Source organism: Mandrillus leucophaeus, unplaced genomic scaffold (genome assembly GCF_000951045.1).
Source record: "Mandrillus leucophaeus isolate KB7577 unplaced genomic scaffold, Mleu.le_1.0 Scaffold139, whole genome shotgun sequence".
Classification (NCBI taxonomy): domain Eukaryota; kingdom Metazoa; phylum Chordata; class Mammalia; order Primates; family Cercopithecidae; genus Mandrillus; species Mandrillus leucophaeus.
The window spans coordinates 1,811,406-1,824,052 of NW_012101354.1; the positions used below are offsets into that span (position 1 = coordinate 1,811,406).

The 12,647-nt window shown below is 40.9% G+C and overlaps 1 protein-coding gene across 1 annotated transcript in view; it reads left to right on the forward strand.

Annotated features, from left to right (window-relative positions):
* ARNT (aryl hydrocarbon receptor nuclear translocator) overlaps window positions 1-12,647 on the forward strand; it is a 68,119-nt gene that overhangs the window by 42,729 nt on the left and 12,743 nt on the right. Inside the window, exons 13-19 of the mRNA XM_011973661.1 lie at window positions 895-969; window positions 4,096-4,247; window positions 9,702-9,812; window positions 10,306-10,378; window positions 10,537-10,657; window positions 10,849-10,951; window positions 11,333-11,480. Of these exons, the coding sequence (XP_011829051.1) occupies window positions 895-969; window positions 4,096-4,247; window positions 9,702-9,812; window positions 10,306-10,378; window positions 10,537-10,657; window positions 10,849-10,951; window positions 11,333-11,480 (783 nt within the window). The remainder of the gene's footprint in view (window positions 1-894; window positions 970-4,095; window positions 4,248-9,701; window positions 9,813-10,305; window positions 10,379-10,536; window positions 10,658-10,848; window positions 10,952-11,332; window positions 11,481-12,647) is intronic.

Consider the following 12,647-nt stretch of genomic DNA (forward strand, 5'->3'; position numbering starts at 1 on the left):
AGAAATAAACTACTGATAATGCAACCATGTAGATGAACTTCAAAAATACCATGCTCAGTGAAAGAAGCTAGACCCAAGACCACATACTGTTTTGTTTTATTTATATGAAATTTGTAGAAATAGCAGAACTAGAGAGGCAGAAAGCAGATTTGTGGTTGGCTGGGGAGGGGAGTGGGAACAGAGATTGACTGCAGATAGTCCAAGGGAACTTTTCGAGGCAGTGAACGTGTTCTAAAACTGGATTGTGGTAATCATTGCACAATTGTATAAATTTAGTAGAAGTCGTCAAATCATACACTTAGAAAGGCTGAATTATGAATATAAATTATACCTAAAATTTATAATCTCATTAAAATAAATATATAATATTCTGAAAAAGAAAAATGTTTTAGAAGCCAGCTCCTTAACAGATTCTGTCTTCTTTTAGCATATTTCATCTTTTGTTTATTGTCTTATTTTTCCCTCCACGCTTAACTATAATCTTAGGATCAAAACAGAAGAAATAAAATCCAGGTCCCCAGCTGATGGGCCAGGCCGGTTAGATGACCATAAAAGTATATATGTTGGCTGGGTATGGTGGCTCACACCTGTAATTCCAGCACTTTGGGAGGCCAAGGCAGGTGGATCACTTGAGGTCAGGAGTTCGAGACCAGCCTGACCAACATGGTGAAACCCTGTCTCTACTAAACAAAAATACAAAATTAGCCAGGTGTGTGATAGCACATGTCTGTAATCCCAGTTACTTGGGAGGTTGAGGCAGGAGAATTGCTTGAACCCAGGAGGCGGAGGTTATAGTGAGCCAAGATTGTGCCATTGTACTCCAGCCTGGGCAACAAGAGCAAAACTCCATCTTAAAAAAAAAGTATATATCATACTTTTCTTTCTCTCTTCTAGGAACTCTTAGGAAAGAATATTGTGGAATTCTGTCATCCTGAAGACCAGCAGCTTCTAAGAGACAGCTTCCAACAGGTAACTTTTTTCCTGGTTTGGTTCTGAATAAATATTTATCATATTCACTCCATAAATATTGACTACTGATTAACTGAACACTGTGGCAGGCACTACAGTTTTATGTTCTTTAGTACTTAATCTGCATTTTTAAGAAATAGAAAAGGATTAATACTTTGAAATTATGGATAATCCCCAAGGTATTTCTGTTTGGCTTTGGCTATTTACTGTCTTGTATTCAATTAACTGTTTCCAAGGAGCTGTCTTTAAGGTATTTAAACTATTGGGCCAAGCATGGTGGCTCATGCACCCAGTCTCTGTAGATGCTGTGAAAATAGATGTTCTCATCTGGGCGCCGTGGCTCACACCTATAATCCCAGCTCTCTGGGAGGCTGAGGCAGGTGGATCACTTGAGGCCAGGAGTTCAAGACCAGCCCGGCCAACACAGTGAAACCCCATCTCTACTGAAAATACAAAAAATTAGCCTGGTATGGTGGTGCATGCCTGTAATCCCAGGTACTCGGGAGGCTGAGGCACAAGAATCACTTGAACCGGGGAGGCAGAAGTTGCAGTGAGCTGAGATCATACCACTGTACTCCAGCCTGGATGGCAGAGCTAGACTGTCTCAAAAAAAAAAAAAAGAAAACGGTATACTTTACTAAGCTTGTAGTAGAAAAATTCATTTTATACAGTTAATTTTTTTTTTAGGAGTCTAGCTCTGTCGCCAGGGTGGAGTGTAGTGTGTGATCTCGGCTCATTGTAACCTCTGCCTCCCGGGTTCAAGCGATTCTCCTGTCTCAGCCTCCCAAGTAGCTGGGATTACAGGCATGCGCTGCCACGCCCAGCTAATGTTTGTATTTTTAGTAGAGACAGGGTTTCAACATGTTGGCCAGGATGGTCTCAATCTCCTGACCTTGTGATCCACCCGCCTCAGCCTCCCAAAGTGCTGGGATTACAGGCGTGAGCCATTGCGCCCAGCCCAGACGGTTCTTTTATGGATCAGTGAGAGTTGTAATGAATTATATAAGCTGACTGTTAATTGTCATTCTCAGGCTTCAGCTTCTGAAAATATCTGGTGAATTTTATAGACGGCTTTCGATAACGGTTTTTACTTTGTATTAGACAAGTTAATTAACCTCTTTAAGTCTCAGTAGTGTCCTTACTGATACAATGAATATATTAATAGTACCTTAATTCAGATGGTTGTTGGGAAGATTAAATAAGGTAATGAATATAAAACACATCACCCAGTATTTGATACATAGTATTACAAAATAGGTGGTTGGCTTCTAATACTGCTTTTTTATTTTTTCTTTTTTAATTTTTAGGAATATAGAGTTAAAAGATTATTTTCTATTCCATGAGGCTAGTATGTAAAATAACCTAAAATTGGCTGGGCATGGTCACTCACGCCTGTAATCCCAGCACTTTGGGAGGCTGAGGCAGGTGATCACTTGAAGCCAGGAGTTTGAACCAGCCTGGCCAACATCTTGAAACCCTGTCTCTATTAAAAATACAAAAATTAGCCAGGTATGGTGGCTCATGCCTGTAGTCCCAACTACTTGGGAGGCTGAGGCACGAGAATTGCTTGAACCCAGGAGGCAGAGGTTGCAGTGACCCAAGATTGCCCCACTACACTTCAGCCTGGGTGATAAAGCAAGACTATCTAAAAATAAAATAAAATAAAAAATAGAATAACTTAAATTACTTTTAAAAAGCAAAACAAGACTAAAGCCAACTTAATTTTATTTATGGAAGCCTCTGTAGATACTGTGAAAACAGATGTTGTCTGGGCGCCGTGGCTCATGCCTATAATCCCAGCACTTTGGGAGGCCAAGGCAGGCAGATCATTTGAGGTCAGGAGTTTGAGACCAGCCTGGCCAACATGGTGAAAACCCATCTCTACTAAAAATACAAAAATTAGCTGGGTGTGGTGGGGCACACCTGTAGTCCCCAGCTACTCAGGAGGCTAAGGCAGGAGAATCACTTGAACCCGGGAGGCGGAGGTTGCAGTGAGCCAAGATTGCACCACTGCACTCCAGCCTGGGCAGTAGAGTGAGACTCCATCTCAAAGAAAAAAAGAAAAAAAAGAAAAAAAATGAAAACAGATGTTCTCAGATTTCAGGGGAAAAAATAGGACTGAAGAGCAACATGTAAGCTATATTCAGTGTCATTAAACTTACCAAATTTCTGGTATAGACTTGTAAAGGTAGCTCAGAGTATTTTTAATGGATATCCCAAGGGAAGTAGGGAAACAGTCTTTTCCTTCCTGGAAATAAGTATTATTCCTTTTTGACTAGAATAGTAATAGGTTGGTGCAAAAGAAATTGTGGTTTTTGCCATTTTTTTTTTAATGGCAAAAATGCAGTGACTTTTGCACCAACCTAATAAGAAAGCTTGAGTCTCTGGCCGGGCTCAGTGGCTCAAGCCTATAATCCCAGCACTTTGGGAGGCCAAGGCAGGCGGATCACGAGGTCAGGAAATTGAGACCATCCTGGCCAACATGGTGAAACCCTGTCTCTACTGAAAATACAAAAATTAACTGCGCATGGTGGCACGTGCCTGTAATCTCAGCTACTCGAGAGGCTGAGGCAGGAGAATTGCTGGAACCAGTGAGTCGGAGGTTGTAGTGAGCTGAGATTGCGCCACTGCACTCCAGCCTGGTGACAGAGCGAGGCTCCGTCTCAAAAAAAAAAGGCTGGGCACAGTGGCTCACGCCTGTAATCCCAGCACTTTGGGAAGCCGAGGCGGGCGGATCACGAGGTCAGGAGATCAAGACCATCCTGGCTAACATGGTGAATACACCGTCTCTACTAAAAATATAAAAAATTAGCCGAGCGTGGTGGCACGTGCCTGTAGTCCCTGCCACTTGGGAAACTGAGGCAGGAGAATCGCTTGAACCTGAGAGGTGGTGGTTGCAGTGAGTAGAGATCGCACCACTGCACTCTAGATGAAAGGAAGCATGAGAAATATGCTTCCATATTGAATCACTTAGTTTTTACTCTCATTTTGTTTTAATATTGAAAAATACTGGTGCCTCAAGGACAATGACAAGAGTTTTAGGGTTGTAGAAATGGGAAAATTTTTATTTATTTTTGTAATGAAAATTTTCTATGAGTTCCACTGATGGCATGAAAACTTTTTCAGGTGGTGAAATTAAAAGGCCAAGTGCTGTCTGTCATGTTCCGGTTCCGGTCTAAGAACCAAGAATGGCTCTGGATGAGAACCAGCTCCTTTACTTTCCAGAACCCTTACTCAGATGAAATTGAGTACATCATCTGTACCAACACCAATGTGAAGTATGTGTTATACAGGAGTGTGAAAAAACTGTTTTTCCTCTACTCTCACAACACAAAATACTTCTGATGCCCTATGTGAGGGGTAAACAATCAAGCAATAACACAAAAATTAGCCAGGCATGGTGGCATGTGCTTGTAGTCCCAGCTACTCGGGAGGCTGAGACAGTAGAATCGCTTGAACCTGAGAGGTGGAGGTTATAGTGAGCTGGGATCACCCCACTGCACTCCAGCCTGGGCTACAGAGTGAGATTCCATTTCAAAAAAAGATAAAAAAGAAAAAAAAAAATCAAGCGATCAGTTCTGCAGTGGACACCAGCTGGGTGTCCTTCCATTCAATTCAGTTCACTATCTACTCGGAGATAGCATCAGATCCCCCAATTTGTGGATGCAGTACCACAAGACTGCTCCCACTTCCGATGCCAGTTGCAAGCCCCAGGTTGTTTTACCTGTGCATCTGACTGACCAGCTGTCTCCCATGACCCCCTACTTGGGTTCAGTCAATTTGCTTGAATGGCTCGGGGAACATTTACCTATGTTTACCAGTTTATTATAAAAGATATTACAAAGGATACTAGTGAACATCAGATGAAGAGATAGATAGGGCAAGGTAAGGAGGAAGGAGCACAGAACTTTCAAACTCTTTCTGGGTGGACTACCCTCCAGGGATTTCCATGTGTTTACCTATTAAGAAGCTCCTCAAACCCAGTCCTTTTGGGTTTTAATGGAAATTTCATTATGTAGGCATGAGTGATTAAATCATTGGCCATTGGTGATCAACTTAACCTTAGGTCCCACTCCCCTCCATGAGGTTGCAGGTTAGGGCTATAAGTCCCAACCCTCTAATTTTGCCTTGATCTTTCCTTGGACAAGCCCCCATCTTGAAGCTACCTAGGGGTTGCCGGCCCTCAGTCAACTCATTAACAGACAGAAAGACACTTATCACACTGAAGATTCCAAAGATTTTAATTAGTAAAAATCCAGGTCCACTTATACATGGATTTTTTTCAGTAAATGTTTTGGAAAATTCTTTTGATATTTGTGACAATTTGAAAAACCTGAAAATAAGCTACATAGCCTAGATGTATTGAAAAAATTAGAAAAAGTTAGGCATGTCATGCATGAATATATTAAATACATATAAATTCTAGTCTATTTTATCATTTACTACCATACAACATATACAAATCTATTATAAAAAGTAAAAATGCTGGCCAGGTGCAGTGGCTCACACCTGTAATCCCATCACTTTATCACTTTGGGAGACCGAGTTGAGCAGATCACTTGAGGTCAGGAGTTTGAGACCAACCTGGCCAACGTGGTGAAACCCTGTCTCTACTAAAAAAAAAAAGAAAATACAGAAATTAGCTGGGCATGGTGGCACGTGCCTATAGTCCCAGCTACTTGGGAGGTTAAGGTATGAGAATCACTTGAACCTGGGAGGTGCAGGTTGCAGTGAGCTGAGATCGTGCCAGTGCACTCCAGCCTGGGTGACAGTGAGACTCCATCTCCAAAAAATAAAAAAGTAAAAATGCATCACAACGTATACATATACACCATTTGTACAATGGCACCATTTGTAGTTGAGAGAAATGTAAACAAATGTAAAGATGCAGTTTTAAATCATAACTGTGTAAAGTTAACGGTAGTATATACTATACTATTGTAATAATTTTGTAGCCACCTCCTATTGCTCAATTGTTGCCAGTTTGCTTAAAATTCTGTGTGATGCTAATCATCTCTTCATGAGCAATTCACTCCCATAAATTGCATATTGCAGTAAAAAGTGAAATCTCATGGTTCTTGCATATTTTTCATCATGTTTAGTGCAATACTGAAACCTTGAATAACATTTGGGAACAGTATGAAGTGCCACTAGTGATGCTGGAAATCTTCCCAAGAAGCAGGGAAAAGTCATGACATTATAAGAAAAAGGTGAATTGCTTGATATGTACTATAGAATGAAGTCTGCAGCTGTGGTTGCTTGACACTTCATATAGATGACTCATCTTGTAAGTCATCTTGTAAGATGATATAAGCTTATGATAACGATAAATACAGTACAGTGCTGTAAATGTATTTTCTCTTCCTTACGATTTTCTTAATATTTTCTCTTTAACTTTATTGTAAGAATACAGTACATAATACATACAACATACAGAACGTGTTAATCAACTGTTTATGTTATTGGTAAGGCTTCTGGCCAACAGTAGGCTATTAGTAGTAAAGTTTTGGGAGAGTCAGAAGTTACAGTCGAATTTTCGACGGCACAGGGGTGGGTGCCCCTAGCCTCCATGTTCAGCAATCAGTTGTATTTCATAATATCACATAGGCATTTTCCAATGTTGGGATTTCTAATGTACCAGCTCTTCTTAGTCTTATCAAGCTGTTCCCTTCTCCTCACTTTTCTAGTATTAAACACCATTAGTTTGAAGTTCCTCATTTTCCAACTTATAGGATTTGGGATAGCTGATCAGAGTAGAGTGAGGTTTTTTTGTTTTTGTTTTTGTTCTGTTTTGTTTTGTTTTCAGAAAGGGTCTCGCTCTGGAACCCAGGCTGGAATGCAATGGTGTGATCATGGCTCACTGCAGCCTCAACCTCCCAGGCGCAAGCGATCCTCCCACCTCAGTCCCCTGAGTAGCTGGGACTACAGACATCCACCAAGATGCCTGGCTAATTTTTGTATTTTTTGTAGAGATGGGATTTTTCCATGTTGCAGAGTCTGGTCTTAAATTCCTGGGCACAGGCAGTCCGTCCTCCTCCCAAAGTGCTGGGATCACAGGCATAAGCCACTGCACCTCGCCAGAATAAGATTTTACAAACAATAATTCAGAGACTAGGTCCTGAGATGGAAGGGTTTATGTTTCAATTCTGTGTATCAGCTCTTTCTGGAAAAGATTATGTTTTGTACACCAGTTTATTGCTCTAGTCTGACAGGATTTTCCTCTGGAGCAGGGGTAGGCAAGCTCTTTCTGTAAGGGGGGCTAGATAGTAAATATTTTAGGCTTTGTGGGCCATGTGGTCTTTATTCCACCTACTCAACTCTGCTGTAGCATGAAAGCAGTCATAGACAAATGAAAGAATGTGGCTGTGTTCCAGTAAATCTTTATTTAGAAAAACAGGCAGTGGGCCTGATTGGGTCAGTTTTCTTTAGAGCATAGCTACGTCCTCCTCTTTCATTAGTTACTGTTCCTCTCTTTTGCACTTTTCTATTTGACCTTTCTTTCGCAGCTGCTTTTTAAAAAAGTTTTATGAGATATATTTCACATACCATACACCTCACCCATTTAAAGTATACAGTGTTTTTTAGTATATCACATAGTTATGTAACTCTTACTGCAGTCTAATTTCAGAATATTTTCATTCCCCCAAAACAAATTCTAGATCAGTTAACAGTCATTCCCTGTTCTTTCCCCCCGCTCTGAAGTTCTATATAACTATGAATCTGTTGTCTTTATAAATTTGTCTATTCTAGACATTTTGTATAAATGGAATCACAGACTATGTAGTTCCTTTGTAACTGGCCTCTTTCACTTAGTATAATGTTTACAAAGGTTATCCATGTTGTAGCATGTATCAGTACTTCATTTCTTTTTTTTTTTTTTTTTGATGGAGTCTCGCTCTGTCACCCAGGCTGGAGTACAGTGGCATGGTCTCAGCTCACTGCAAGCTCTGCCTCCTGGGTTCACGCCATTCTCCTGCCTCAGCCTCCTGAGTAGCTGGGACTACAGGCACCCGCCACCTCGCCCGGCTAGTTTTTTGTATTTTTAGTAGAGATGGGGTTTCACCGTGTTAGCCAGGATGGTCTCGATCTCCTGACCTCGTGATCCGCCCACCTCGGCCTCCCAAAGTGCTGGGATTATAGGCGTGAGCCACCGCACCCAGCCTACTTCATTTCTTTTTATTGCCAAATAAGATTTCATTGTATGGATATACCACATACTGTCTGTGTGTTCATTAATGGACATTTGGTTGTTTCTACTTTTTGGTTATCAAAAATGCTTCCATCTGTAAAATAGGGATAAGGAGCTGAAAAAATGCTTTCATGAATATTTGTGTACTAGTTTTTGTGTGGATATATGTTTTTATTCTCTTGAATTCCACCCAGGAGTGGAATTGCTGGCCACATAGTAACTCTGTTTTACCTTTTGAGGAATTGCCAAACTGTTTTCCAAAGCTGCCCCATCATTCTGCATTCCCAGGAGCAGTGTACAAGGGCTCTGATTTCTCCACATCCTTGTTAACACTTGTTACTGTCTTTTTGTTTATTATAGCCATCTAGTAGTTATCAATTGTCTGGTTACCACCTTGCCATTTAATCCTTTTTCTGTAGAATTGGCCTTGAATCCAGCTCTTTAGATTATGACTACGTAGCAAGTATGAATAATACCTGGTGACAACAGTATTGTTCAATTCAGTCTTTAGAACTTGTAAAGTTTAATTCTTTGCTAGCTTAGTATAACAGAGTGGATTGAGTTAGAAATTTTTATTAACTTAGGACTCAAGTGGATGGTCATGGTCATTGTAGCTCTTTATTTTTGTCTTTTTGCATCTTTATATTACACAACAACCATCATTTTTGTGTTTCCATTTTGTTTAAATTTTTAAAAATTAAGCTGTTTTAAGGACTTGAGTTTCTGGAAATAATTGCTTTCTCCATGTTTATGTATCATTTTCCCTGCCATGATTAATTTTAATTAGCTTTTAGGGATTTTTTTGTTTGTTTGTTTGTTTCATTGAGACAGTGTCTCACTCTGTCACCCAGACTGGAGTGTGGTGGCGCTCTCTCAGCCCACTGCAACCTCCACCTCCCAGGCTCAAGCGATCCTCCTACCTGTCTCCTGAGTAGCTGGGACTACAGGAGCCCACCGCCATGCCTGTTAATTTTTGTGTTTTTTGTAGAGACGGGGGCTTCACCATGTTGCCCAGGCCAGTCTCAGACTCCTGAGCTCAAGCAGTCCACCCTGCCTCAGCCTCCCACAGTGCCAGGATTACAGGTGTGAGCCACCGTGCCTGTCTAGTATTTTATTTTTAAATAAATGTTCTTTATAGAAAATGTGGAAAGTATGGAAAAATACAGAGAGAAGGAATAAAATTTTCACACTCCAGATAGTCTTTGTTAATGTACAGTGTACGTACTTTCAGTTTTTTACCTATGCTTTTAAAAAATACCTTATATGAATATGTACACACATCCACAACAACCAGGTTTTGAATACCTAGAAGGAGTTAGAACCCAACAAGATGACCCCTGTGTCATAGAACATAGTTTCTATTTGCTGAAACTGACACCCTAGATTAACTGTAGGATTGTACTTTAATGAAGGATTTATTGATTGTTCCACCTACAGATTAATCTATAGAGCTTTACATACAAAACCTGATTCTTCTCTTTCTCTCTCTCTTCCCCCTTCCTCCTCCTCCACCCCCGCTTTACTGTCTACTCTGTTTTCCTAGGAACTCTAGCCAAGAACCACGGCCTACACTCTCCAACACAATCCAGAGGCCACAGCTAGGTCCCACAGCTAATTTACCCCTGGAGATGGGCTCAGGACAGCTGGCACCCAGGTAAGAAATGGTCAAATAATCATCTGTTGAGCAGTCACCCAGGGGGTGGTCATTTGCAATCCCATATATTTTTTGTTTGGTTGGTTGGTTAGTATTTTTTTTTATTTATTTTTATTTTTTTTTGAGAAGGAGTTTTGCTCTCATTGCCCAGGCTGGAGTGCAATGGCATGATCTAGGCTCACTGCAACCTCTGCCTCCTGGGTTCAAGTGATTCACCTGCCTCAGCCTCCTCAATAGCTGGGATTACAGGTGCCTGCCACCACCCCCGGCTAATTTTTTGTATTTTTAGTAGAGACAGGGTTTCGCCATTTTGGCCAGGCTGGTCTCGAACTCCTGACCTCAGGTGATCCACCTGCCTCGGCCTCCCAAAGTGTTGGGATTACAGGCGTAAGCCACCATGCCTGGCCTGTTTGATTTGTTTTAAGGTTCTTTCTCCAGGTTCTTTAAAAAAAAATTTTTTTTTTTCTATTCTCAACTGGCCTTTGACATATAGGCAGCAGCAACAGCAAACAGAATTGGACATGGTACCAGGAAGAGATGGACTGGCCAGCTACAATCATTCCCAGGTGAGTTGTGTCCTCTTCGCTGAAGAGGATAGGGAGTATTTACTTAGGAAGTGTTCTCCAGTACTAGTTAGAATGTACATATGTTTTATATGAATTTTAGGGTTATTGAATCATCATGTTAAATCTTTAATGGTTATTTTTATCATTGTATTCCACAGGTTGTTCAGCCTGTGACAACCACAGGACCAGAACACAGCAAGCCACTTGAGAAGTCAGATGGTTTATTTGCCCAGGATAGAGATCCAAGATTTTCAGAAATCTATCACAACATCAATGCAGGTATGTTTCTTTCTCATTATCCTTTTACATTCTCATTTAGATCACTTACTGATGGGCATGCCACTGCCCAATCAGTAATCTTCCAGTGTTTTTCCACTTAATCATAATACCACCTGAGTAAATAGGAACTTGCTGAACTAATATACTACAGCCCCTTGACTGGCCCTCCCCCAACTCCTTTTGGTCCACAGATCAGAGTAAAGGCATCTCCTCCAGCACTGTCCCTGCCACCCAACAGCTATTCTCCCAGGGCAACACATTCCCTCCTACCCCCCGGCCGGCAGAGAATTTCAGGTGAGCCCCGTATATATGTGCTGCTTTACAGGGCCCTAAGGGATTCAGCTGCTGAATCCAAATTTTATTCTTCCCTTGCTTTCTCTGGTTATTTCAGAAAAAGCAGTGAAGCTTGTAGGGCCTAGCGTAAGGCAAACAAGCTGCTTTTCCTCCTTCTATTTCTTTGCACCTGTCCTATTGCCATGTTCTAGGCTCCATCTCTGTGTGTCCTGGTCAGTGTGTGACTGTCAGTCTTTCTTGTCTTTTCCAACTTGTTACCAAATTTTCCCTAACCTGCAGGAAGTCAGAGGGATCTAGGGATAGCACTAGATTGTCCTTTGATTCCTGGCTTCTGTGATAAATCTATCCCTTTAATCCTTTACCTCATTTATTCACTCCTAGGAATAGTGGCCTAGCCCCTCCTGTAACCATTGTCCAGCCATCAGCTTCTGCAGGACAGATCTTGGCCCAGATTTCCCGCCACTCCAACCCCACCCAAGGAGCAACCCCAACTTGGACCCCTACTACCCGCTCAGGCTTTTCTGCCCAGGTAAAACCTATCATCTGTTTGTTCCCTGTGTATTATTTTTTGTTTGTTTGGGCTTTTTTCCCATATGTAAAATCAGTGTTTTTTATTTTAAATACCTTCTCCACAACCCCTGTTCTCCAGTTTCCAGTTTCCATCTTTGTTGAGAGTAGCTAATTAAAAATCACAGATAATAAAAAAATCTCAGTAGAGTCTGTGGTTTTTATCTTAAATATTCACCTTAAATCATAATTGCTCACTTGGAACATTTTGAGCACGTCCGATTTTCAGATTTGTTTTGGAGTAGATTCTAAGATGTTTCCTCTTTGTTTAGGACTCCATAAGGCAGGAAAAAAGGAGAAAATTAATGACTAACTTACAGTGATATCTGTTTACAAAAAAGTTCAAACATTCTTTTTCTTTTTTTTTTTTTTGAGATGGAGTCTCGCTGTGTTGCCCAGGCTCTAGAGTGCAGTGGCGCGATCTCGGCTCACTGCAAGCTCTGCCTCCCAGGTTCATGCCATTCTCCTGCCTCAGCCTCCCGAGTAGCTGGGACAACAGGCGCCCGCCACCATGCCCGGCTAATTTTTTGTATTTTTGGTAGAGACGGGGTTTCACTGTGTTAGCCAGGATGGTCTCAATCTCTTGACCTCGTGATCTGCCCACCTCGGCCTCCCAAAGTGCTGGGATTATAGGCGTGAGCCACTGCACCCGGCCGAAAAATTCTTATATAATATTCATATATGTAATATAATGCACAATAAATACATTGTCTAAAGAAATATTCTTTAATATTACTATATATTTATGTTATACAAGTAATAGTTTTAAAAAGTGAAAACCAAAAGCAGACTGCAGAATATTATATGCAATCTGATCTCAATTGTGTACAAAATGCACGAGAAAATAGAAACTGGAAGAAATTATCCAAACATGTTTACCATGGAATTACGAATGATTCTTATTTTCTTTATATTTTCCTTCACTTTCCAAATATTCTATAATGCATATACACAACTCTTGTGAGAAAATAGTTTTTATAAAAAATACATCATTAGGAACAAATGAATGCAGAACAGACTGAATAATGGTGCAGAATATTTTTTCTCTGCATATAGTACTTTTTTTGTTGTTGTTATTTTGAGACAGAGTCTCACTCTGTTGCCCAGGCTAGAGTGCAGGGGCGCAATC